This window comes from Onychostruthus taczanowskii, unplaced genomic scaffold, assembly GCF_017590055.1.
Source record: "Onychostruthus taczanowskii isolate IOZ18803 unplaced genomic scaffold, ASM1759005v1 scaffold42, whole genome shotgun sequence".
NCBI lineage: Eukaryota > Metazoa > Chordata > Aves > Passeriformes > Passeridae > Onychostruthus > Onychostruthus taczanowskii.
The window spans coordinates 1573574-1600456 of record NW_024501682.1 but is presented as its reverse complement, the minus strand read 5'-3'; the positions used below and the strand labels follow the sequence as shown (position 1 = coordinate 1600456).

The following is a 26883-nucleotide window of genomic DNA, read 5'->3' as shown; positions in this document are numbered from 1 at the left end:
AGCTGGCCAGGGTTCACATCGAATGAGAAAGGACAGAAAAGGGTCTGTGCAGCTGCTCACCCCATGTCCACTGTCCCAGGAAAAGGAGTGAACTGTATAGTGCAGGAACACACTGAACCCTTCAAGACCAGGTTGTTCCCAGTGCTAATAAAGTGGGAAGGCATGAAATTTACTTGCTCAGTGATCAGTATTGAAGACTGATTTGACGGACATGGGAGGAAGCTGCAGAGAACCAGAGGAGAGCTGAAAATGGAAATAGTCTTGAGAATCCACGAGCACTTAATCTCAGCCAAATTCCCTATAACATCACATGAAGTGGTTAAAGAGCTGTGGCAGCACTGGCTCTTGGCACAAGTCAGAAGGCATCAGGTGTTTGTTATCTTGGTTATACACTCTGAGCAGAGTAAAACTGAGCCTCCTGTGGCAGACTGAGGGGAGTAAAAAGTGTTATCTTCTAGTATGAACAGAGTAAATAATAACATTACTGATGTGGACCTCAACCCTTGTCCCTTTATAAAATGTAACTTACAATCCTTTAAAAAGATGATTAGACTTTTTGGTAGAGGTCAAGAAAGGTTTAGCTGACTGAAGCAAGTGACACTAATAATATAATCATCTTACACTTACAGCCAGGGAATTGCAGATATTGCACATCCAGGTATTTCTGTCAGCTTGTGATTAACAAGGGGCACACTTGAAGGAACAAGCTCAGCAAAATTCTAGAAACATTTAAAAAGCACTTATTGAACGCTGACATGAAAAGCTCATACTTGATGCTTTCAGCTTCGTTTTGTATTTTGTTATGATGGTTTTGTATCTGGGACTTTTTGTGGGTTTTGCTGGGTCTTTTTCTCCTTCCCCCACACACGTAATATATTCTAGATTGTACACATAATTCATAAATACTAAAGTTATAGCCAATTTATTACAGATATTATTTCCCTGATACTGAAACAATGTTATATATAAATATTTCTACATTAATATAAACACATGCAAAACAAATCAGAAAACAGAGGTCTCGAGTAAAGAATGACCAAATTGCAAAAAAAACCAAAAAAGATTAATTGTGTATTTTGCAAGGGTTTGTGGTTGCAGTATCCAACTCTGATCCCAGAGGAAAACCAAAAAATCCTTCTTGCTGTCAGTATTTTTGCACAGAGAAATCTGTCAAAATCATTGATTATCTTTTTAATATTATCATTACAGGAAAAGTTTTTCAACGCAGTTACACATTATTTGAAACTGTGGCACATAGGTTAAAAAGCAAAGGAATAGTAACATCACCAAAAAAAGTGGCATTTCTAAGTACCATGCACAGAAAATTGTTAGTATGTCAACCACCTTAAGTAGGGAAGGGTAAAGATAGAGCATTAAATGTCATTTTCCCCTGCAATTTCTCCATGTGTCTTCCTAAAAAGTGACAGCAATATTTAAATGATTCAATGCATGACAGGTAAGAGAGACAAAAGCAGTCTGAGTCTGTACTTATGTTAAGAAAAGGAAATCCACATTGGCCAAGTTTCTTTATTTGATACTTCACATCTTCACTCAATACTGTTACTGAATGTTTGAAAAACTGTCCTGTACACCATGAATATACAAAATTTATCTGAAGCATTAAATCTGTAAAAATAGGAACAATTCGGTCAGACCAAGTGTAACTGAAGACCTGGCAGACAGTGAAGGGAACTGTTTATCTGGGCTGAGACGCAGTCAGAAATTAAGACTTAACTAAAAGAACCACAACTATTAAGGAAACAGAACTATGTAAATTAAGATTTTACTAATTTGTCAGAAGATAGGAGAGGGAAAGATAATGGAATTTATTTTAAACCAGTAAGCATAATGTGATTTTTAGAGACACCTAGGAGGTTTAATTACATATAACTAGAAAACTCACTGCCTTCAGGCACCCTCATATCAAGTGCAAATCTGCAGTTATAGAATATATTTATAAAATATACTATATGCAAACATCTTTACAGAGCTTTAAATCAAGCCAAAAAGTAAATATACTTGATGGGACAACAGGGAAAAAAAAATCAAAAACCAAAAATACGGGCAGTGTGACTGTGGCCCTGCAAAGCCAGAGGAAACCACTCAGTTTATCTGCAACAAAAAGAAGATGGGATTTGCACCTTAAAAGTTGACTCCTAACAAAAATGAAGAAATATCTTCTGTGCTTCTGAAAATTAACATAAAATTAGCTTTCGTGACTTTTACATATTATTGTCATCTCAAAATAACTTCTAAAGCACAATGTCAATCCTTGAATACCAATAACCAATCACGTAATTGAAAGTGAAAGGGTTTCCCAGCTAAATTCAAATTAAAAACTACATAATTCTAAGGAGTGCAATGCTCTGGAAAAAGCTTTAAATTAAATTATTTTACTTGTAAAGCTAGTGTTAGGTTTTTTTAGTCAAAAAACAGTTGGAAGCAAGAAAGCTGCAAGAGTACAAATGACAAAATCCTTTTTAGATACACCACGTGAAAGAGTGAATTATCCACTGATGCAGACAGAAACATCCATTTGCTACATTATTTGCTTCCTTACTTCATTCCATTGCATGTACACACAGCATAAGTATTAAAATGCAGAATAATAAATAAACCGGCTCAGATTACTAGCAAGGGGCAAAACACAATCCGGAATTGTGCTCTATCTAGTTTCTGTTTCAGCAGTCTTTTTCTCTTCAGTTCGTGTGAAAAATCACAGTCAGACTTCCAAAAAGAGTCGTTCTTTTTTTTTATCAGAAACTTAAGTTCTTTTGCCCAGGTTCATAACCCAAGACATTTCTGTGAAGGAAGCACAGTGCAAATTATAGGACTAATAAAATTTGCTTACATAGAAAGAAGTTTACTTGATTAATGTTAATTGGTATCTTTATGAAATACATTGTAAAACAAAGATTAAACAACAGGATTGAGTTTGTTGGGGTTTTTTTCCTTAGACTTTTTTCCTCATCCCTCCTTTGAAAAGCTTACTGAATTACAAAAATCTTTAATAAAGTTCCAGTCTTCAGCAGATAATCATTATAAATGCTGCCAATCAATGCCAACTAGAGTTTGATTTGCTTCTTGTGCATGTCCAATTTCCTCTGTAATACTGTGCTGCTGCCAGAGTTTTTGAATCTTTTTAAATCGTTCTTTGCACAGATGTAAGGGATTCCCACGTCTGAAAAGGAGATAACACTTATCAGGAATGATAAAACACTGCAACTAAGCGCAAACACTCATATGTGACACACTAAGTATTAGATAACCCTGTAAAATACAATATTTAGATAACCCTTCAATATTATTCTGCTATCAGAGCAAATCAATAGGTATTTGGATGAGTAACCTGCAGTGACACCTTGTCTGGTGCCCCTTCCTTACAGCTCAACAGTTCCCTCTGGCCTCTGGGAACATCATATCCAGCCCACAGAACTCCAAATGCAGGGTTTTAGCAACCTCTCTGGGTTGAACCAGTTCATATTCTCTGATTTTGGCCAGTTTCAGAACTAGCAAGTATTAACAATATCAAGTCCCTAAATTATCCTCACATAGGAAGCAGAGATAGGAGTTAAGACAAAGAACAACCACACTGAATAAAAAAAAATATCATAGTATTTCCACTTGGTATTAAATTAACACAGGTTATAAAAACAAATGCACTAGATACAAATGAAATTTTCATCCTGAGTTTCTAGTCAACTTCACAGATGCTAGAAATATTTAACTTTAAGCAGTTTTCAAGACAACTGTTTTTAATTTGGGGAAGATCATCCATTAAATATTTTTGACCCAAACCCATGTATTAGCATTAAAACATCTGAAGATACTAGATGCAGCAGCATTGTCAAAAAATAATGTTACCTATATAATCAAAATAAAAAAAAATAACAAAAAAGTTGATTTTCCTAATTATAGATAGTTCTACAATTCCTGTCTTTAAAAGATGCAGTTTTTAAAATATTTACCTGAGTCCCTGGTCTGTCTCTCCATAGTCATCAAGATAAGGAGGAGGATAAAAACAGCCCTTTGTTTTCCCAGCTAAAAATAGCACCTGACATTCTCGTACTCTGGAGAGAAACAGAGAGAAGATTTTTAGGTATTGATTTTTAGGTGAATAGTGTCTCATACTGTCTTTCCAGTTCCATACTGTTTTCCAGTTCTTACCTACTTTCATTCTGTATAATCTTCATGTACATATTTTTAAAAGCACATTTTTTTAAAACTACATCTCTCATTCTCTTCCTCTAATAACTCCTCAGTAGCAGTTAAAAACAATGTCATTTCATGTCTTAATATTTGCAGTCTGTGTAAAATACTCAAGAGAACTACACGAAAATAAAACAATTTTGTTTCTTATTAATTTTTGCCCAAGTGAAAATAGACATTATCTAATCCTTCCCTGTATGCAGGAAGACAACCAAAATGAATTTCTGTGTTTTCACCAGCAACAGCAGTAAAAAAATCAAAGTATTTACCTTCATCATTTTGTAATACTTGACTAGAAATAAATGCACAGGCAAAACAAATTCCCTTGAAAATGAAATTTGAACTTTCTTTGAAATTTTATCTTCAAAGAAGCAACCTCTGAACCTTACACCAAAGCATAGGAAGATGAATACACTTTAGTTTTTAGCAACCCTGTTGTTAACAAAACACTGCCTGCAATCACATTTATAGAACTATTAATTTAATGACTATACACACCATCTAACGCAGCAATGAGAAGAGAGCTGTTCAGCTCCTTACCTAAGGAATATGCCCACTCCAGAACCACAAGTGTATGTATGTGCAGTACAGGCCCCAACATCTTCCCCTTCAAGTTCAGTCTGACAGCAGTAACTCTGAGAACACAGCATGGTCCCACACACAAGGCACAATGTTGGGGCTCTGCTTTTGTCACCACCTGATTTTGGACACCTTTTGTTAGGGAAAAAAAAAGAAACCCACTGTATGTGTAAACTCTAGATAGTAAAAACATTCAGAAATACTTTTGAACATTTATACAGTTAATGCTAAAATTTCTATTTCACTGTTTCAGTAAAATACAGGGCAGTTTGGCTGATAAATGCTATGTGCCCTTTATGATTCCATACACAACTGTCTGAGACTTTCAGGTTAAAGGTCTCCCAGCTGATGAAAGGAGCAGCAGACTTTGGGGTGCTCACTGTAATTGCACACAACTTACGAGAAATTGGATGCTTGGTTAATGAGGCAGCTGTAGTCATCCGGAAGGTCTATTAATTTGTTGGATTCTCTTGCATAGCTAGAATAAAGCAATAAAATCAGCACTCATATTTCAATGAATAATACACAAGCAACTTCAAACTCATTCATGTTTTCCTGACTCATCTAAACAGCATCTGTGAGTAATTAATTTTTTAAAGTTTCCCTCTTTGCCATACTTTGAGTAAAATGGTAGCACATAAAAAGACGAACACACAACATCTCTCCAATAAAACACCTCCCCATTTCTTACTCTTATTTCATATGAATTTGAGAAAATGCAGAGGTGGAAAATACATGTAATTTGTATGCTTTTAGCAAACCTAATTATGAGGTCACTACAGATTTAAAGTAAAATTTTTTCTCTCCTGTATAAGTTTGTTTGCATTTTCTTTTTGTCACTGATATTGAATGGAAAATAGTCTGACTTTCAAGTTTAGGGAACTTGTATCCTGAAGAGAATGAAACATGCATGCTATGTAAAAGACCTATTTAATATCAAATACTTATATATTTGAAATATATTTAAAAGTAACAGATACTATGCACAAAATTCTAATAATCTTTAATTCTAGAAATAATACAAATTAGACTGTGAAATGCAAACAGGAGTTTGCAACAGAAACAATGTACAAAAACATGCTGCGAGGAAAAAGAAATAATCACTGTCAAGTTAGACATAAGCTTGGGAAGAGCAGATAAGAATCAGCAAAGGGAACACATAGAAAAGATCCCAATAATCACATGTGGCAAGAAATCAATTACACAACCAAAATACTCTTACTGTGTATGAAATTCTGTTAATGGTCTGGTGTTTCACAGATTGAGTGTTTAATTTTTATTTTTATCACAGTCTTATTGTATGCATAATGTTAAAAATTAACTTTATGTATTTAGCACAGGAGATTAAAAAGCAGGGATATGTTTTTAATGACAGCACTGTGAACTTCATGTTCATTTCTAATTATTAGGATAATTGTTAACCACTATTTTTACCCAGCCTTCAGAAAGAACAACACCCTAAATGCTTTTCTACACCCACTAAGTATTAAATGCATTCTGAATTCAAAGTAATTGTGCAGCAAGAACAAATGTATGAAAAGCTGATTTTCTTTTCAGCAAGTGATTTGGTGTTGGCTTTACTGAAGGAATTGGATTCTTTAAAAAGACAATTTAAAAAGCTCTTCAATGCCTAGTATTTTTAAAGAAAGGTTATACACATCTTTTAGCAACATCATATTTTTTGCATCAGAAGGCACAAAGTAATAGGAAACACAAGATAAAATTTTATGACTGCACATCAGTCTAAATAAACCCCCAATATTAAACTTCGCCTTTAAAATCTACTAATTTAAGAAATATTTCCTTTTCTTACAATATTAAAAAAAAAATCACTTCTTCCTTAATATCTTTATTATTCAATAGAGCAGAACAGATATTATGTTATTATAAACACCCATTAGAAAAAGTATTTGGAGAAAGCTGCAACATTAAAGATTTTTCCCCTGTCTCTGCTTAAAATCTCTTTATGTTTACCTGATAGCATGTCTCTTGCCTTCCAGATATCTTTTTACTTCATTGTTATTGCACCAACTACAAGGAAAAAAAAAAGGCTTTTAAACTTCAATAGATGATAAAAATACAAATATGCAAAAAATCCAAAGTACATCTATTAAGAAACCACTGCAACCAAAATGGTTTCTCTCAAAATACTTCTTTCATAAACACTTCAAAATCTATGATTCAGTTCCATAGGTATTCCTGGGAGAATACTTACACTACTATCTTATGCAGGATTCTTTATTATATTAAAACTAAGCACAAAAACACAACTTACCTTTCTATTAACGGGTTCAGAATCTCACTGTTTTCTTGAAAAAGGCAAGTGAGGTTGTTTGGCAAGGAAAGATAGCTACATAAGTGTTCAAACTGGTTTGCTCCGTTTACTGAAAAACAAAAAAGGTGTAATTCTCATAACTTCGTATTTAAAATGTTTATTAGGACCACCTTCAGATTTACATGCTATCCCTACATATGCCATATGTGGAGGACAGTAAAGAATGTTACCAGCATCGATTATCTTGGCTGTAACATAGTGAATTTACAGATATAATAGTATATAATGGATATAACAATCCATGACTAGGACTGGAGGGCACCTTAAAGACAATCTCATTCCAACCCCACTGCCATGGGCAGGGACACCTTCCACTAGATCAGGCCGCTCAAAGCCCCATCCTACCTGGCCTTAATATTAATTATTAGCAGATGCTGACTGAATGAAATCAATGCAAGCAAAAGCAGGTCTCATTGGAAAACAACAATCCACAGGAGCTTTGAAACAATCAAAATTTCATTATTAAGAAGAAGGGAATCAATCTAGTTTAAGTAATCTAGAATGGCATTTACCTCTATATTAAAAATACATGTTAAAAACAATGACCTTTTTTTTCCCTTTTTCATTATGCTGATATGATGCTTCACTGATATGAAGCCCTTCAGCTTCTTCAGCCCAATCAACTTCTTCAGACAAGAGAGGTTAAATGTAATTTATTTTGACCATTAGTGTTTATGTCTTGAAAACTGATTTAATACAAAGCAGACAATACCTTGAATTTCTGAGGGTGCTGGGACTCCATTTAAGTAATGAAAAAACAAAGCAGAACATCTCAGGAAAGGCATGATTCCAGCTTTTAAATTCCTCCACAGGTGCCAGCCTGAGGAAATTTCTTTCAAGGCACTTAAGAGAATAAGAGGAAAAAAAGTTTGCTTTTATTTAATCATTTCAGTTTCAGAGCTATATTTAGTAAGTCAGCAGTCACACTGCATACTAAATTACTGACTTCAGCTGAAACAATCACTATGCAAAGTGTTTATTTCAAAGCAATCTCTAGGAAAAAACAAGAAACCAGAGATTCATAAAAATGTAACCAACTGAGACAGTAATTTAAGGAGAATTCTGCATAAACATTTCAGATCACAGAATGATTTTGGTTGGAAGGGACTTTACAGACCATCTCATTTCAACCCCCCTGCCAGCTCAGAGCCCCATCCTACCTGGCCTTGAACACTGCCAGGGATGGTGCATAAACAACTTCTCTGGGCAGCCTGTTCCAGTGCTTCACCACCCTCACAGGAAACAACTTCTTCCTAATACCTAAAACCTACTTCCTTTCCATTCAAAGCCATTCCCATCCTAACTGTACTCAGACACTGCCAATTCCAGATTCTGAAAACCAACTAAAAAATTGTTTCCAAACACAATCTTCATGAGCAGGTATCTTCCTAATCACAGATGATTTACAGGAATAGTTACTTAAGTGAATCTAGAAGTGCTGGATTAGAAACAAGATGTAAGAGTTTCCAAGTGAAAAGCGTCATCTTTAACAGCACTAGTATATAGAATTCAGTCAGTAGTTAATGTTCAGTTCAGGAGGGAGAAAAATGACATAAAATTTTATCAAAAGGTCAGGGTTTTACCTTCCTGTACACTGGCAAAGAAATTTATACAATGTAAGCACAGCTACTTCCTCTTCACTGTTAGTGTTTTCTTGGTCCATGCCGTTCTCTTCTGAAGAAGAAATAAATAATTAACAAATTGTTTCATATATACACGTTTACACAACAAGAATGTATTTTTTTCAAGTTCTGATAAAAATGCTCAAAGTAAGTGAAGTATCCCACTGAGATAGAATATGAGGTATTGGACAGCAGTTTTCTGCAGCATACATTATGTGGTAATTTTGTGCTATTGTCAGCTCCAGTGAGGTGCTGGTTTAGTTGTTCAGTTGGTTGGGTTTTTTGATATACGTGCTTGGAGTACTTTGCTTTTGGCAAACTCTACCTTATCCAGCTCCTCTAGCCAGGAGATACATTCCTTACTTTGCTAACTGCAACTCATTCATCACCCAATGCCTAAGCCAAGCCTGCAATAAACATTTCCTGGTACTGCTACAGTAGCTGGAAAGCCAGGATTCATTATTAGCTATGCCCCAAGAAACTTCTGGAGTAGAGCAATAAAGACAACGTGACTGAACTTTGATGAGTACAATTTATCAATACTCTTTGTGGGCTCAAAGACAGCACCAACAATTCTATTTTGTAACTGTAAACTGCACACATTTACCAGCAGCACCACAGCTTTTCCCTGAGTAAAGACTGGAGGAATTGTTTCAATAGAAGTTGAGACAAAGTGGCATTACCTGTTGATGAGGTAAGTAAAATCTGTATTATGTGTGCCATAGTGACAAGATGAAACAGGTGAAGATCTCCAGTGCCAAGACTAACCCCTGAAAAATCCTGACAATGTATGGCAGGGAAAGAGAGCACCAAGCTTACCTGTGAAAGGAAACAAGAAAATTGGTACATTATTTTTCTTTTGAATCTTCTCCTTTTCTCTGCCCATGCTGCAACTACACCCCTTGGATGCAGCATACTACATAAGGCTAATTTTTAAGCTCATTACACAGACATTATTTAAGAGAACAACAATTATCTATCAGGAAAGTTTTGAGTCTCTTTGGTTTTTTGGGTTTGTTGTTTTGTTGGGGGGGCTTGGTTTTCATGCATTTTGGGGTTTCTAACAGACAAAGAGTATGTATTCTGTCTCATCTTACCCCTTTTTAATTTACAAAAAAGAATACTATTATCCAAAACCTTTAAATTAATACTTTTATTAAATTTAAAAAGTCTTCAAAGTGTATTGAAAAGTGAAAAAATACTAAAAACCTGAACATTTTGAAAGGCTTCTAACCCAGAGTAAAGAGAAAGTTTTCAATAGTTCTTACACAGTGTTTACTGGATCAAAACATTATTAATATATATTAAGAAATACTTACCAATAAATGAAACATGTCAATATCAAGTATGCAAGGAAGATTCCCATTTTTTTCATTAGGCACCAGTGCTAAGTATTTTGGAGAGAAAAAAAATATTAATTGAACATTTATACATGAAAATATTTTAGTGTACTTCAGTTAAAAAATGAGAGCCATCTCCTTCATTTACATGCTTAAAGAACTTAAAATACACATGTGTAGTTATGATATTTTATGAAAAATCTTTTGCTAGGATTTTTCCCTCCTGGGAAGCTGAGGATCTTCAGGAGAGAAATGTAAACAATAACTATCTGCTGCTGTGGAATGCAACAGGTGCATCTTCCATTGGATTGGTCCATGTGGATTGTTTTCACTTGATGACCAATCACAGCCACCTGTGTCAAGACTGTGAGCAGTCACAAGATTTTGTTATGCATTCTATTCTTGTTCTTTCTAGCCTTCTGATGAATCTTTTCTCTCTATTCTTTCAATATAGTTTTAATGTAGTATTTTAATATATCATAATATAATAAACCAGCCTTCTGAAAACATGGAGTCAGAGCTCACGTCTCCATACATGAGGCACCAAACACAACACACATGTACCTGTTTTTTTAACAGAGTCATTTCAAGAACTGTTCAGCATTATTGGAAAAGAGTCTTTCTTACTTTATTGTATTAAAATAAAACAACAGTGACTAAACAGGAACACTGATCATTGTCTCTTGGACAGCTGCTCAAATAAAACTGCAATTTGCTTAACTTCACAACCACTGTCTGAACGTGCCTTACATAAATCATTTGCCTTACTGACTCAAAAATTCATTGCTTCAGTCTCTTGCATTCATCACTTTAATTAAGGTAGAGCTAGGTGTTGGTCTCTACCTCTCTGCAGTATTTACAGTAACCACAAAGTGTTAACCCAAGTACTCCAGCTGACAATAGAAATTCACACACTTAACGAATTCTAAGCACCTTCATTTAAAAGCAAACACAAATTCAGTGTTTTGAAAAATGCTACAAGATATTTTAAGTAACAATCAAGGAACAGTTGCTTACTTCTTTACTCCAAGCAGTAAAATCTGATTTGTAATAAAGCTGCACCTCTGAGTATATTTTACAATGCAGCCATAAGTATTAAGCTGCCAAGTTTAAAAACACTAATAGATTAAAAAATAGCCTCATCATGACAACTTAAAAATACTTCAGTTGATGACTGCTGCCTTGCTGGCCAAAAAAATTGAGAGCTGAAGACATGTGACAGTTGGAAGCTATTTCTATTAGCAAACATTTCACCACGACTCAGATTTCAAATGCTTTTCTTTTTGTCAGTATATAGCCACAGAACTCAACCCAAAAGTGTGAAAAATGTCTGTATCAAAAACATGACCCGAGCAAGGGACTTCCAACACTGAACTTATTTTCAATAAGTCATCTTTATGTATTGTTTACAGAATACAGACAGATCAAAGGCTCATAATTTTCATTATCCCAAGCCTGAAAAAATAAAATAGCAGAAACTTTTCCTTCATAAGAATAAAAGCAGTACAGTTGCTTCTGTCAGTTGGAAGGAAGGAGAGCTTTGAAGAAACATGGATTCAAGTTTTCAAGAAAACCTAAAACACTCAGAACACCATATATTGCAAAACTCCCATCAAACAGCAAGCAGCGTTTTCTCTTCTGCTTCACATGGAAAACAGCTCAACCATTACTGCTACAAAGTGATGTCAATTAAGTCTTTCCCCATAAAGCTGCCAAATGTTTGCTGAAGTAGCTGGTTTCCATCTACTAGTAATTTCACTATATCAATGCATTTAAGAAGTTTCTCTGCTCTATTGACTGGAGATATTAAAGTTATCCCATTTTATAATATCCTTTCAGAACTGTCCTCTCATGGGCAATTACTTCAGTAGACTGAACTTCACACTCTTCATCTGTATCTACTAATGCTTCAAGCTTGTTCTCATTAAAATTCTCAATTAACATATGACTTTACATAGTAAGTCCTGTCTTATCAAGAGATCCTACTTTTCAAAGACAGAGAAGTTTGCAGATTTATTACAGACTTCTGCAAATATCCTTTCAACACTACATTAATCTTAGTTTCTTCATGTTTAAAGCTCCAGTGGATTATTTTTGTGAAGGACCACATTTCCTTCTCATTTGCCCTAGGTATCTTTCTCTAATGAGGAATCAACAGAACTTCTTCACAGCAAAATATCTGTGCTTCTCTTGGAGTTGCAGTCCAAAACAATGTCTTTTTTCTTGACACAACACATATAGGTGGAAATAGCAGCTCTTGGTTTATCACTTAATAACACTACATAAAATAATCTTCTAATCAATACTAACAGTCATCCTGAAAGCACTCATATCTATCTTCACAAAAAAACCTGGTGTAAGGTGGCAAACTTACATGCTAATAGAGTACAAAAGTGACCCTGTACTGCTGAAAGAGATGAAACTGTCCAGTGAGCTGCTGCAAATCTCGTCAATGACGTAAGGCAGTCATCCTGTAAAAATAAAGAGACACTGCCACAGTTAATGAAATTCCTCAAAGTGAAAAAGTCTTTTGACTTAATAGCATTTTTCTCAGGCCTCTCAACTGCAGCTTATGGGGGCAGTATGATTGTGTAAGTATATGACAGATACTTATGTCTATGCAAATATGCAAGTTCCTTTTGGCATTCTTATTTTGACTGTTACCATGAGAAACTGCAGCCTTGATAAATTATGTATTTATTGGAAAAAAGGTAACAGTTTTGCTGGATGTGGTTTTTAAATAGTTTAATGATCAGATACAGATCAACTAAACAATAGGGTCCAACATCCAACTATCCAATAACCATAATTAAAATGTAGATATTCCTCACTAATGAAGCAGAAGTCTCTCTTTTTTCCACCAATTCAGAGAGGAATTGCTTCTTGTTCCTTACCTGTCGACAAGGTAAATGACCAAATAATGGCTTATCTTCATCAGCTAAAATTCGTTCTGGAAAAAAAACCACAAAAATTCATTGTTGTGAGTTTAAGCAAATTCTGAAAATCTCCTATAAAGGAGCCAAATGAACAGATCAGTACCAATAGTCTGTATTGTGTAAGCACAGCTGCCCCAGCACATGATAGGTACACGTGGGTCTTCCTCATTTGGATGAACTTTCAAGCCTACTTTGTAAGTTGCCGTACCAAAAGTTGTCAGCATCTCTTTTATGCTCTCAGAATAAGGATTCCTGAAAGAAAGAAAACAATATTACTAATTCATTCTTTCCTCCACTGCCAGCATGATACCTCTAATGATAAGCATTCACCCCATAGATGAACAACTGGAGTTTTAAAATTTAAGTGACAACTCCAATATTCTTCTTTGGATCTGGTATTCTGTAACCTCAAATTTTTGTGACAGATCCCCAATTATTCTTTGATTTTTTTTGTTTGGAACCAATCTCATTTTTATTGTTAAGAATATCTAGTCTTCAAACACAATAAAGTAAAGGCTAAATTACAAGAACTGTGTGTGACTGAAAGCTAAATCTGTCATCAGCTGGGATGAGAGTCCTGCATTTTGTGTGCAGCTGGCAGACCAAGGTGTGTGCACCATGTAACAAGTTTTGTTACTTTCTCTTGAAGTGAAGAGAGTGTGCAACCAAATACAAATACACCTTTACAGATGAAATTACATATTAATTACAGGCAAATTAATTACAGACAAATTACATATTAACATTCGCTCCATTTCATAGTCTTCCTTCATTTTTTACATTTTGTGCTGGCTATAATGATGAATCCTTCATCCAGCTACAAGTAGTACAAAACTTAATCCTCATGCTATAATTTATGTAACTGCAGCATGTTTCTGCACAATGACTTAGCACATTCACGTCTGAAATTCTACTGAATTACTTAGGGCTTCTGGGATGGACTTCAATGTCATCATCATAATAATATTAACTTTTGTAATTAAAGCAAAATTAATGTATTTGCCCTAATTATTGAGACCTTCTAGCACAGAAGTTATGTTTTATTTTCAAGCTATGATTTTATGATGAATTTTTAATGATTTGTTAATATGTAAATACATACTTCAGTTTGAAATCGGGTCTAAATCCTTCAGGTAATTGTAGCTGATCCATTTTTTCTGAATGACCAGAATGGCCTGTACAAACAAAAAGTAATAAATCACTGATTATTCACCTATATGTAATTTCTACATTATAGAAAGATGTAGAAGCAGAATCTGAAATTCCATCACTAGAAACTGAAATCCCAAGCTCTTCTTGCCACTTATGCCATCTTCTCTCTAGTCCATTGTGGCAGAACCAAAGTGCTTGGCCTCTTCCATGAGTATTATAACATTTTCACATACAAACATACAGATTTCTTCAGACTTACTTGCACAGTCTTCATTTCGAAGTAAATGCAGGGCTTTTACTTGCTGGGATACTGTTTTGATCCACTGAGTTAGGTTTGGTTGGCTTGAAAAGTCTAACCTGTCAAAAAAACCCCCAAAAAACTGTTAAAACAATCTGTAAGACAGAATTAGTTATTTCATAGGCATTCCAACATCATTCATCTGTTTATCAATGGGTTTTTTCTCTGCTGCCCATGCATTTTTCTACATTCAGTTCTTTTTCTGTAGGTCCTATGCTTTCCTAATATACAATAACAAAGTAAAATCCAAAAACCAAAATAAGAAGACAGGCAATCCACTTGAGTTCATCAGAACAGAAGACAACAAACATTCAGGAAGATCTTCTGGGGCGTAGCTGGTTTGGCATCTTGTTTTTTTACATTTATTGAGGACATTTATAAACCAAACTGACCTGTTAAACAAAACTCTTGGTGGAGGAAGCAGAGGAATAACAGTGTTGCTCAAGCATTCACAAAGTGGGCAAAGGAATTCACCATTTTCTACATCATAACTTGTGTGTACTCGTAATCTTTGTTGTCTTCGTTGCTCTTTTGCTTGGACTGCATCAAAATACCTTTAGAAAAGGGAAGACATTAGTGGCAAATTATTATTACTTGAATATAGAAATTAAAAAATTCTCAGGAAGACACAGTTTTACCTTTCCTAAAATATAGATAAGATCATTACCAGAAGGAAAAATCTCTACCCTCTGACTGATAAAGTACTAGTGCTTTTTTGGCTGCCAAAATCTACCAAAGTGCTGAAGTTCACTGGGCTGTACATTTAGGAAAAAAGTGGATGAGGCAGAGAGAAGTTGAAGCATTAAAAAAACCAAAACCAAACCAAACCAATAAACAAAAAATCCAAACAAAACAAAACACCACAAGCAAACAAAGGCCCCCAAACAAACAAAAACCACTAAGAAACAAACAAACAAAAACAGTTTAAAAACCCGTGAACGAAACCAGAAAACCCAACTCATTTTTACATAATTTTTTTAGGAAGATGCCATGAGCATTATTGGATGTTTTCTATTACAGGCCACAACCAAAACAGCAGCAGCCAAAAAAACTGTTGGCTGAACCCTCTGTGAAAAAAAGAACTGAATTCACTGCTTTGCTAAATGTAACTGCTATTCCAGAAGACTCTGATGTGGTTTAAAGCATGCCCAGTGATGACCCCAAGATGATCTCAATACAGGCACCTAAGGGCATTTCCAGGAGATTATGGCAACCACGAAGGACTGTACATGAGCTATACAAGGAAGATTAAAAACCTTCAGTGAGCAGTGACATCCAAGACCATAAATGAAATCTGTGTGTGGTAATAGCCACAGAAGCTCCGTTCCTAACACTCTTCATACGCAAGGCAGAATCTGAAATTAGGCATTTCAGAAGCCATGCCAAGGAGCAAAGCGAGGGCCTAATCAAAGTCAGAGGTATGAATGGTTTGAATTTGTCATGTGGCATTAGCACCACACAGCACTAAGCATGTTTATATGCCTCTAAAAGTCAAAGAACAAAAAAATAACTGCAAAAGGCTTTACTAAAATGCTAAGAAACAAAGGATAAACTTTGGTTTATTTTGAAGATTAACTAGGTCACCAATGTTTCTACTTCAAATTAAATCTGTTGGAGGAATTAAGAGTGCAAGGGGTGCACTCTTATTTAAAACCTCAGTAGAGAGCAGAAGCAGCAGCAAAAGCATGCCTAGCAGTGAACAGCAAAAAAACCCAAGAAAATCTGAGCTCCAGATATATGTGCACCACAGGGAATTATGCATCAGGATAAACAAGGAAAGGGAATGAAAGCTTTGGACTCTACCAAGCTATCAGTAGATGAAAATTATTTTCAGTAAGTTTACAGCATTCGATTTCTACTCCTTTTTATCTAACAGAAAGCTGCTTTAATCACGTCCTGAAATTTCTTTTCAAGTTTACTATATGGTAGGAATTTTGCCATTAAAATTAGTGCCATTAGGCAAACTGAAAACATAACATGTTATTCGAAGTAAAAACTTAAATATAGCCTTTTACCTTTGCCAACAATGAGCATGCATAATATGTCCACAGCTACCCGTATGTGTTCCACATGACAGATCTGGGTGCATGAATAAGGGGTCATACTTTTCTGTATTTAAAAGAAAAAAAAAACAAACAACTTTGAAATAAACATTTATCAAAAGACTTCATGGCAGATTAATGTTGCCACCTTTGCATTTTTATTTAACTTTATCACAGAAGTGTAGTTCATTTGAATAAGCATAAAACACATTACTAATCCATAACAGCCTAAACTGTTTAAATTATTTATAAGTATCACTTTACTTTGGTTTTGGTGTATGTACTGTACTTAAATGCTTCAAACCAAGCTTTCAGAGGTGCTGGGCCCTGGTACAAGTCACCAAGATCAACCTGCAGTGCTGCTGGTTCAGCACCATCAAACAATGAGTTCAAGGACATTAATCTCCAGAGTGAGAGTGCAAAACAGTTCAGCGCAAACATTTCTATTTGTTTACACATACAGAACCCAGAGAAACCTTTGTAACAATGCCCTTGCTCACTGATCTGTTTCACAAAGTACCTAAATCCAAGATTTTTTTATTATCACTAAGAGGCACTTCAGATGATGTAACTGAGAGGAAGAAAATGTACATCTTCTGCTTTTAAAGCACTACATTAACACCTCCTCTCTCTGATGTTACAGGCATGGTTTAAGAACAAATACCTCTGATTTTCAGGGTTTTTTCAACAGTTATAAATAATTTGTCACAAATGAATGGTAGAACATTGAGCTCATGCTTCAAAGTGATTTACATTATTCAGCACACACATTTCTACCTCACCAAAAATATGGGAGTTTTGCCACTGATTACAATGAAGTCATTCACAAACAGTTAATGTAAGAAGACTGTGTCACTGTCTCAGATGAAAAAATGTTGTTGTCACAGTAACCACTGTAACATTCTTTAATATTTAAGACAACAATGACCAGTACTTACCAGGGTCTGGAGTAATTTTGTTTCTATTTTTAGACAACACAGTTGATCGTTGAATAAATGCTGCCAAGACCATAGCCCTGCTGTCCACTTTAACTTCTTGCTCCTCCTGGCACAATATACACATAACAACCTGTCTGGGTTCAGCTACTCTGGTTTGCTCTGGACCCAAGGCTGTGAGTTTTGCATCCGAAATTACAGGGCTAGAATATTTAAAAATATTAGTGAGCGTATTATTTGAAAAACCTTATAATTCAGATCACGACTTACGTGTGCTTAGTGAGTTTCTTAAATTTATGATAAATGCTCCCTGCCAAAAAAATAGCTTTGGCATTTAAATAACAATTCCTATGTGTCCAGAAGTAGCATGTATTTTCCAAAAAAAATTCATAACCCTCCCAATAGCATAACCCACTCCATTTTAACACAGAAACTGAATCTGCAGCCCTCCATCATCACCATCCCTTAAGTGTATGACATGGATTTTGAAAACACTCTCCACTTCCCCACAAAATCATTAGCATTCTCTAATTCATATTTCAAACTACCAAACAGATTTTCTTCCAGATCTTCAACAGACACATAATCAGCTATTTCCAATTAACTATGTTTAATAGCACAGTCTCTTCAGCATTATTAATAATTTACCGGGTGATTTTGTACAAAAAACTATTTGCCTGTTTATATTTATCCCACAATTCTGACAGAGAGGGGGAGGGAAGCATTCCATTTACTGCTGTTTTTTTTGTCTCAGAAACTAACGAAGATTTCTCCATCAAGATCGACAAAAAGAGCTTTTTAAAGTGGTAATAATAGGACAATCTGATGCAGCCATTAATGAGAAATAATTTAAACAAGATGCCTTTACCTATTTTCATGGACTCCGGAGGTTGAAGTATCCAGCTCCTCCAGAGTCTGCTGAAAGAGCTCTTTGTTTTCATTAATGAAGTGCCGTTGCATCTCAGACATCTGGGCCATGATCTTTTCCCTGCGCAGTCTGGCAATCTCAGCTTTTCGCTTCCTCTCAGCTTTGTCTTTATCACGTGAACTCTGAAATTGTATTGTTCACTCAGTCATTTTTAAAGTCTTGTTACAACAGATTACTTATTTTAGCTACTGCCATGTCTAACTTCTACTAACCTCCAAACAATGAAATTCTCATAAAAGACAAAAGAAAAGTCTACCAATTTGTGGCCTCTTTTCTTTAGCTTGTGTTCAATGCCAGGCAGAATTGCAGATCTAGAAGGGGAACTTCTTCCCCTCAACCTTTAACTACATTTGTATTTCTCTTCCCTTTAAGCACTCCTAGGATAGAAGGGTAAGAGAGTGACAGGTCTCATCTCTAGTGCTGCTCTCCCTCCCCAGCAGCTGCATTCCTCCAAGGTCTGTGTGCAGTGCCTAGAATGTCATGTCCAGTTACACACATCAGCAGAGTTTTTCTGGAATGACATGCATGGTAAAAATATATGGACAACCATTTCTTTTAGCAACTTTCCATGGAGTCTGAAATTATGGGAAAAACAAAAACATTTAATGCTGTGACTGTACTGCAAACAATTCAATGGAGTAGAATTGCAAAATATCTGGAAATGACAATATATGAAACAAAGAAACACAGCTTGTGGACTTTACCAATAGGTTCTTCAAACAAATGAGTTTGATCTATAAACTGTGAGACAGATTTTCAAAAGTCACCAATGTTTTCCATTTAGAGCTATAATTAGAAATATAGCCCTTTGCTAGTCACCACCCAGACCTGTTCTAGATCAGCTCTTACAGATTGCTTTTACCTCCTCCATAATATTTCCTTCTGTCTCAACCACGGGACTTGAAGAAGAGCTTTCTCTTAGCTTTTTAATAGTATTAAAGGTCTGTAAGGAAAAAAAAAGCCTTTAATTCATTTGGGTCATGAGAATACAACTGCAAATACTATAATACTGACTATACAATGTGCAGTATTGGAATCCGTAAGATCAAAGCTGGGAAATAAGGAAATCATCCCAATGTAATTAGGAAAGCTTCAAAAATCTCATTTCCAAGATTTTCAGTGGTAATATAAAATATATTTACCTTCAATATCCATCTGATCATGTCCTTGTGCACCTCCAGATGAGGTGCATTTTGCAGTGTTTCCAGCATAGCTAGTATGCTAGGGGAGTTACTGGGTGCTTCTCCTGGTTCTGAGAGAAAAATTACAATGAGAACTGATTATACCTTTACTGGCAAATTAATCACTCACTAACATTAAAAACAAGAAATCCCAATGCTTGTTCAGCAACTGAAGAATTCCTTCAACAAAAAGAGACAATATGTAATTTTTAATTCTCTCCCACTGCAAATCTTTTCATGGCTAGCTTCTAAATCCTGAAAAGTTTTGCTCACTGACTGTATTTTCTTACAAAATAAATGCACTGGATGTGCTCCCAGTCTGTTTTCATTTTGGGAACCTCCAATATTATACTTCCCACTACTTTAAATGAAACTTTCATGTGTTAGGAAAACTAGAGACATTAGTCAGACGATACAAAGGGAAGACAAGATTAAAAGACTATTGGAAAGCAACTATGATTTTCGCAATTGCATCTGATCACATGCAGCAATCTTTATTGAGATATCTTTATTAAATATATTAATATATCAATATAAATACATTAAAACATTAATATATTTAATATATATATAGTTAAGATATTAAGATATTTATTAAAGATATTAAGAATCAGATCTAGAGAGAATTATTCAACTTCTGAATTTCTCCTCTAGAAAATGCCTTTCGTATTGTATCATCACAGAATCTACACAAGTAGAAAGCATTTATCTATAGTCAACTTGATAACATTTTGATATATAAACAAATACATTCTTCTGGTAAATACAGTTTCAGAAGAATAAAATATGAGATCCTGGCATTTTCAGTTATTTCAAATTTGCTATACGTTTGAAAAGAAAGGCATACTTGATATTTTTTGAGTGAAGGTAAATGTTACAACATTCTCCTCGCTGAGATTCTCCAGATGTTGTTTTTCTTCTTGTAGTGCCATTCCAATCAAATGCAAAACCTAGGTAAAATTAAGAAATTTTAGTTATTTTCTTACATAATTCATATAATCTTGTTACATAGTTTAAGTAATTCATTAAGAAACAGGAAAGTCAAGTAACACAACTATATATTATGAATATATTTGAAGTTATTTCTGTATTACAGAATTCCAAAGCTACATTACACAGAAGCAACAATGTTTGTTTGAAACCACATGAAATACATATTAAATAATTGCCTCTTTCTGTTTGCTGTCCTGACTAGTGAGTGAGGAGTCAGTACTTCTAATCTTTCTCCCTACCTACTGCATGTTACTATTGCAAGTCTCAGGACAGAAGAAACACGAAGCAGACTTTAAGTCCTTTTTATACACAAAGTTTAGCAACAAAAAATTAAAAGTTTTAAGTTAAATTTGTTCTCTCTAGAAACACATTTTAAAATAATGTTAATTTTAAACCAGTGAAGAGCTGTAATCTCCTTGAACTTAAAAAATGTAATTACCCTATTTAGCACTATAATAGTCTGAATGGCATTTTGAAGCTGAGATACTTCATTCTTAGGGGCAAACTTAGTCATGTTGCATCAGCCATTTCACAACCCCATACAAATTGGCAGGATGCTCCAGACAAAGGTTTACTGATGCCTGGAATCAACACTGACACCCATGTAAGGAAAGGACAATCACCTGAAAATTTGTAACACAACTGGAATGCAACAGACCAAGTATGTACAGAAAAAGTGGCAAAACCTGATGAGAGTCTTGAAGTTTTTAAAATTTGTTTTAATAAACAGTTAATTTCTCCTCAGTCAATCACATCTATTGAACAAGATCTCACTAGATATGGGCCATCTCTTGCAGATGTCTCATATCCACCTTTGCAAGTGCTTCCAAGACAAAAGTGGTTGACTTGTGAAAACTGCAGCACAACTGCATGACACCATCACAGAGAAAGGCCACAAGTTTCTGAGCAAGTGATAGGTCCCTAATGAATTTCACAGTGTTGAGAATGGCTGAATTTTAGTTCAGTCAAAAAAAACCAAACTAATCAACTTATTTTATTCAAAGTTGCTCCAAAACCTAGCATTCTTACATTACCTAAATGTACCTACATTGTTGAGATTTATAATGCAAATATAAGTTCCATTTTCAACTTTTTTTCTGTTATACAGAACTGCTTATGTTAATTTAAACTTAGCTGTAAAAGGTAATATACCCTCAATAAGACTGGATGTCAAAAAATTAATATTCAGTTTCATTTCCAAATGTTATTTAAAAATCCATCAATATTTTTAAAAAGTTTGGAGTTGGACCTTAAACCAACAACCCTGCCCACTATAGACAGCTGGCAGAGATGAGTAGTTAACTGCTGGATGGCAGTTAACTACTCATCTCTGCACACCCTAGAAAATGTCAATCGTGATGCCAGAATCTACAATAACCCTCCAGGTTTCTAAAGATCCTTATAAATTGCAAGGAACAAACGGCTCAGTTAAGTTTCCCAAAGTGGATACGTTTTCAAGTAGAAAATTCTTTTCATGGTTTTTTCCTAAAATGATTTAGCCTAAACTGAAAATAAGCCAAAGAACATCAAGAAAAAAAAAATCACTGGCTGCTTAACATGGAACAACTCAGATTAACGAGTTCTCCACCACAAAAAACATCCTAAAATGATTTAGCCTAAACTGAAAATAAGCCAAAGAACATCAAGAAAAAAAATCACTGGCTGCTTAACATGTAACAACTCAGATTAATGAGTTCTCCACCACAAAAAACACTATTGCCATTGATTCAAGCAGAAGTCTTCCATCTCATGTGCATCCCATTAGAAATTTACCTGGGTCTTCCATTCACTTATAAAAATAAATTGCAGCAAGAGGCAGAGGGTTTTCCCTTGTTTTCCATATCAGGAAATAATACTTATTTCTCATTCACAGTATTCTGGATATTTCAGACACTGAGTAAACAACTCAAATCTATAAAATTGTGTTAAAACACTCTAATGAACATTCCTCCATTAGCATAAGCATTGGTTTAAATAAAAAACCCCTACCCTTTGCAGCATGGACTCTGACCAGGCATAGCCGTTGTGTTCCACTGCCCATTGCAGTATAGTTCCCATAATGCACAGCATGACATCAGATTGCAGGATGTTCACCAGGCTGGCAAAAAGTGGGCAGAAAGGAGGAAGAGCTGGCGGTGGAAGTGCTGAAAGGGAAACTGGTGTGTTTGACATTTCTCCAAAACTTGCAACACCCAACTGAAATGCCTCATTTAACAATGCAACCCAAGGCAGCGGGTGGAACCAGAGGACCTTTATGCTTTCTTCCAACCAAAACCCTTCTGTGGTCCTCAGGCAGAACACAGCTGCTTGATAAACAGTGCTACCAATACAGGCTGCACCATTCAACATGGCTTTTGTGTAACAGGAAAGCCAAAGGAATAAGCTCTTCAGAAGGCTGGTATCATGACAAATCAGATCCCTGACTATAGCCAGGGAGACATAAGGGAAACTGCTTCATTTCTAATCACCCTAGCCCTGGAATAGGCTGTTAGTTGGTATAAATGCCAGGGCAATACACATCTTGACATGTGATTCCCTCTTCTCCCATCTCCTCTCAAAAACAAATACCTGTATCTTCTCTGTTCTGCCTTTTCAGCTTTCTCTGTGCTTCCTCTGCCTGAAATAGAAGAACAATGCCAGCATTACTCAAAACCTGTACCAATATAAAACTAATAAAAAAAGCATTCACGCTTTACTACATTGTTACTGTTTTTACCCAGCCTTAAATAAACATGAAAGCTTTCATGTCTTTTCAGTTTGTCTTATATTCTACTGATAAAATAGGGCACGCAACTTCAAAACTAATCTTTCCTCTTGAGCCAGCCTTGATTCTTTTCCTAGCATAAAACTGTAAGGCAAATTTGACCTAGAACGGCAATTTCTATAAAGGTAATGGAAAATACAGATTGTTTTAAATATTTTCAGTAAAATAAGATGCAAGGGAACCCACAGAAAAGCTCCTGAATGCCCCACTGATTTCAACATCTCTGTATAGGACACAGGATCCAGTGACACAGAATTCACTGCAGAATCTCAGGCAAATTTTGTTAACATTCTCAAATATCCACCTGGTAATATTTCTTCACAAAAGTAAGGTTTGGAAAAAGGCAAACAAACAAACAAAAAAAAAAGGTACAAAATAAGCCCCGGGAAGTTAAACTACTAGTTACCTTTGATTGCTCTGCCCTTGAAAAGTGATAGAAATAGAGATTGAAGTTCTTGGCACATTCTGGTTTTAATTCATACAGCCCTCTGCCTGTTAATCCAGGTTTCCTACAAAAAACCAAAGCAAACAAAACACTTTATGTCCACTGGTTCTTAACATCTGAGAATAAAGAGTTAACTAGAACAGCTAAAAAACACTGCCTAACAGGCACTGTAGAAATTAAGTAACAGTATTAAGAATTCTGCACATGATTAAAGCCATGGGAAATCACCATGACTCAGCCCTCTTTCTTTCATTCACTCATTTTCACTAATGGAGACATTCAATTCCTAAAGTTGAATCATTAGAATAAAGGGAAACATACTTGAAACATGCCACTTCTTCAATCACACTTTCCATCCCTGTCTCTCTGTTCTCCTACATGGAGGGAAAAGACAAGACAGCATGTTACTGGAGTTCTTGGAATAAACACATTCAAATATCATACAATATTAGAGAAAGCATATAAAATGAATGTAATGACTTTGTAAAGTCATTTTACTGGCACTCAAGAGAACACTAAACCACATAACATGAAAATACATTCAGGAACACCATCTCTGCAAAAGGGTCCTTGAAAAAGTCATGCCATTCTAAATGGGTCATTTGTACTGCTTTTCCCTGTCATAACGAACTAGGATGTAACAGTAGCAGAAGAAAACTCTACGTTAGCTTGCTCAGCACATTTTTACAATACACAGCCAGCATTTCTGATTTCTAGGCCTTTAAATTGAAATAAATACTGGACAGCTAAAAAGACTAGTTACTGAAAAATGCTGAAACAACCACAAAAGGCAGCAGGAGACATCAGCTCAAATATGTAACAACACTTCACGCACAAATTTTCTTTCAATATTCCCATCCCCTTCCACCAATGCATATTTCATTGAAGTTACCAGGCCAGGGAAAAAGTATTTAGGACTGACAATACAATTTAGAGCTCCAGCTTAAATCGAATTTTCTGTTTCATACAACCCTAAATTAGTCTTAAATAATTTTGAAATTTGACTTTTCAAATAGTTTCAGTTTAAAATATTTAGAAAAAAGTAAAATATTTCATAACTTATCATTAAAATTATTACCAGCACAGGCAAACATAAACTTTGGAATTCTGTCTTCAAAAATAATTTTTAAAAGATTGCTTCAAAAATACTAAAAGGAGAAAGGGAAGCAAGCTTTGCTGTCCTACAGAATTACTCATAATAGAATTCAGAGAAATTATTCTGTTCATGTAAATGAAGCATTTATGTTACACAAGTCATAATACAGTGTCTGATTCCATGCCTTTGCACTTATTGTTAGGTTTTAAAATATAGCAGCTTATATTTCTGGATAGTTCTAACAACCTACCTTCCATACATCTAATTCAGGGTGTACGAGCAGCCTGCAGAGGCTGCTGGCCAGATGGCCTGATTAGAAATAGTATTAAAAAGAGATAGGAGCTGAAGAAGCTCTCAGATTCCTGCATCTTTCATATGTTGTTCCTTCTTTGCCTCTTTCCTACCCTTTCCTACTAAAACCTACTAAGAACTACTAACCTGTACTCATGCTAACCTTGCTCTGAGCGTAATCATGCTGCTCTCATTCCACATTAAATGACATGAGCTTGCGTAAGACAATTTTTCAGCAATCAGCCTTATCAAGTGGAAACTGGTTGCCCCCTCCACAGCCAGTTACTTACATCTTCAGGGAGTGCCTTTACCAATTCACTGTGAGCCATTGGCCTGATGCTCAGCTGATGGATGATCTCTCGCTTGATTTCATCTGTTGCATTTACCTGTCCTATTCCAGGGCTGAACCTTTCACCTGTAGAAATAAAATACACCTCTTTTTTTGGTTTTTAAACACGTTTTTTAGCTTTTTCTCTAAATTAAAGGCTAGAAAATAGGGTGCCTTCTGTGAAATCTTGTGTTCACCCACCAGCGTTCAAAAATTCATTACATTGATCTAAGCTAGTTCCAAGGCTTTTCTCCTAGGAAAGAAGGCAGAGCTACAGAATGTTCACAACAGAACTGAACCTGACACAGCAATAAAAAATTGCCCAGATCATTAAAGAGCCTAAATTAAAAACATTAATTAAATATGTTTTGAACTTACCGACAATCATTATAATGAGGTATAGCATCTCTTCTATAAGAGTGTTATTTTGTTGAACAACATCCTAAAATAAAACAATAAAAAAAATACATTTTTCAATAATTATTCCATATGCTGAAAATACTTTTTCAATGATTCAAAACATTGCCTATTTTCACCCTTAGTACTCCCAAACTGAGCTATGCTGAAACACAGTCATAAGTGCAAAAATAATGCAACATTTTCTGACATTTACCAGTTTGACAGGTAAAAACATTTATGCATAGTTCAAACTGGCCAAATGAAGTTAAAATAGGATAAGTTTTGCTTTTTTATCAAGAAATAGCTCTGTCTCAGTACAACAGCATCAGACACACTTTGAAAAACAAAATTGAAGATTTTCTACTGCAGTAGTGCATAAAATACCTTGTTAGTATTTTCTGTGCTAAATCTTTTGCCATAGTCTGGAGTACTAAATATCTGATAAAGTTCAAAGCGACTCAGCATTATCATCAGGAAGTGATTTGGATCCATCATAGACACACCTGTCTATTAAAGGAAAAAAAGATTATAAAGAGAAAACAGATCGGGTGTTATCATAGCATGTTTGTATATTTACATATGATGTTCACTGTGTATTCTTTATAAAATTAATTCCTCTCTCAATCCTATGAAGACTTAACATTTAAGTTTACTCTCTTAGGACCCCAAGAACAGAACTGTAAGCCCATTTGACAAGCAGAATCCTATGCTTTATCAAGAATTTCTGAAGCCCTTTTAAGGGCATCATGAAAAATATTCAGGATTACTCCTTCTATCTTAAGCAGCCTAAGCAAACTTCAGTGAAAGACTTTTGTTTGGTTGTTTTTATCTCAAAAATTTTGCTTGTGCTAGTTGATCTTCTAGCAGGCATAATATTATTAGTATATACCACTGAAGATCTTAACAACAAAACCCAATCCTCTAAATAAAGGCTGAAGACTGTAGAGCGAAGTTTCCAAAACCTTCTTGGAAAGAAAAAAATACTGAAGTTTGAATGCAGAACAAACATG

At 35.2% G+C, this 26883-nt stretch overlaps 1 protein-coding gene across 5 annotated transcripts in view; it reads right to left on the bottom strand.

Annotated features, from left to right (window-relative positions):
• Positions 1 to 1176: 1176 nt before the first annotated feature.
• The window catches only part of UBR2 (ubiquitin protein ligase E3 component n-recognin 2), a 56224-nt gene continuing 30517 nt past the window's right edge, over positions 1177 to 26883 (bottom strand). For 3 of the 5 annotated variants that reach the window (XM_041413508.1, XM_041413507.1, XM_041413512.1), the window contains 29 exons: positions 26258 to 26380; positions 25853 to 25916; positions 25437 to 25561; positions 24081 to 24133; positions 23721 to 23823; positions 23119 to 23167; positions 22540 to 22694; positions 20405 to 20507; positions 19519 to 19628; positions 19239 to 19319; positions 18317 to 18498; positions 17452 to 17651; positions 16487 to 16586; positions 14864 to 15025; positions 14433 to 14530; positions 14124 to 14196; positions 13125 to 13273; positions 12980 to 13035; positions 12460 to 12556; positions 10065 to 10132; positions 9429 to 9564; positions 8707 to 8797; positions 7836 to 7966; positions 7064 to 7172; positions 6763 to 6819; positions 5189 to 5266; positions 4750 to 4920; positions 3969 to 4070; positions 1177 to 3181 (listed from right to left, as the gene is read on the bottom strand). In XM_041413508.1, the coding sequence (XP_041269442.1) occupies positions 3040 to 3181; positions 3969 to 4070; positions 4750 to 4920; positions 5189 to 5266; positions 6763 to 6819; positions 7064 to 7172; positions 7836 to 7966; positions 8707 to 8797; positions 9429 to 9564; positions 10065 to 10132; positions 12460 to 12556; positions 12980 to 13035; positions 13125 to 13273; positions 14124 to 14196; positions 14433 to 14530; positions 14864 to 15025; positions 16487 to 16586; positions 17452 to 17651; positions 18317 to 18498; positions 19239 to 19319; positions 19519 to 19628; positions 20405 to 20507; positions 22540 to 22694; positions 23119 to 23167; positions 23721 to 23823; positions 24081 to 24133; positions 25437 to 25561; positions 25853 to 25916; positions 26258 to 26380 (3168 nt within the window). In that variant the 3' untranslated portion in view covers positions 1177 to 3039. The remainder of the gene's footprint in view (positions 3182 to 3968; positions 4071 to 4749; positions 4921 to 5188; positions 5267 to 6762; positions 6820 to 7063; positions 7173 to 7835; positions 7967 to 8706; positions 8798 to 9428; positions 9565 to 10064; positions 10133 to 12459; positions 12557 to 12979; positions 13036 to 13124; positions 13274 to 14123; positions 14197 to 14432; positions 14531 to 14863; positions 15026 to 16486; positions 16587 to 17451; positions 17652 to 18316; positions 18499 to 19238; positions 19320 to 19518; positions 19629 to 20404; positions 20508 to 22539; positions 22695 to 23118; positions 23168 to 23720; positions 23824 to 24080; positions 24134 to 25436; positions 25562 to 25852; positions 25917 to 26257; positions 26381 to 26883) is intronic. The other 2 variants (XM_041413511.1, XM_041413510.1) reach the window with 1 other exon arrangement.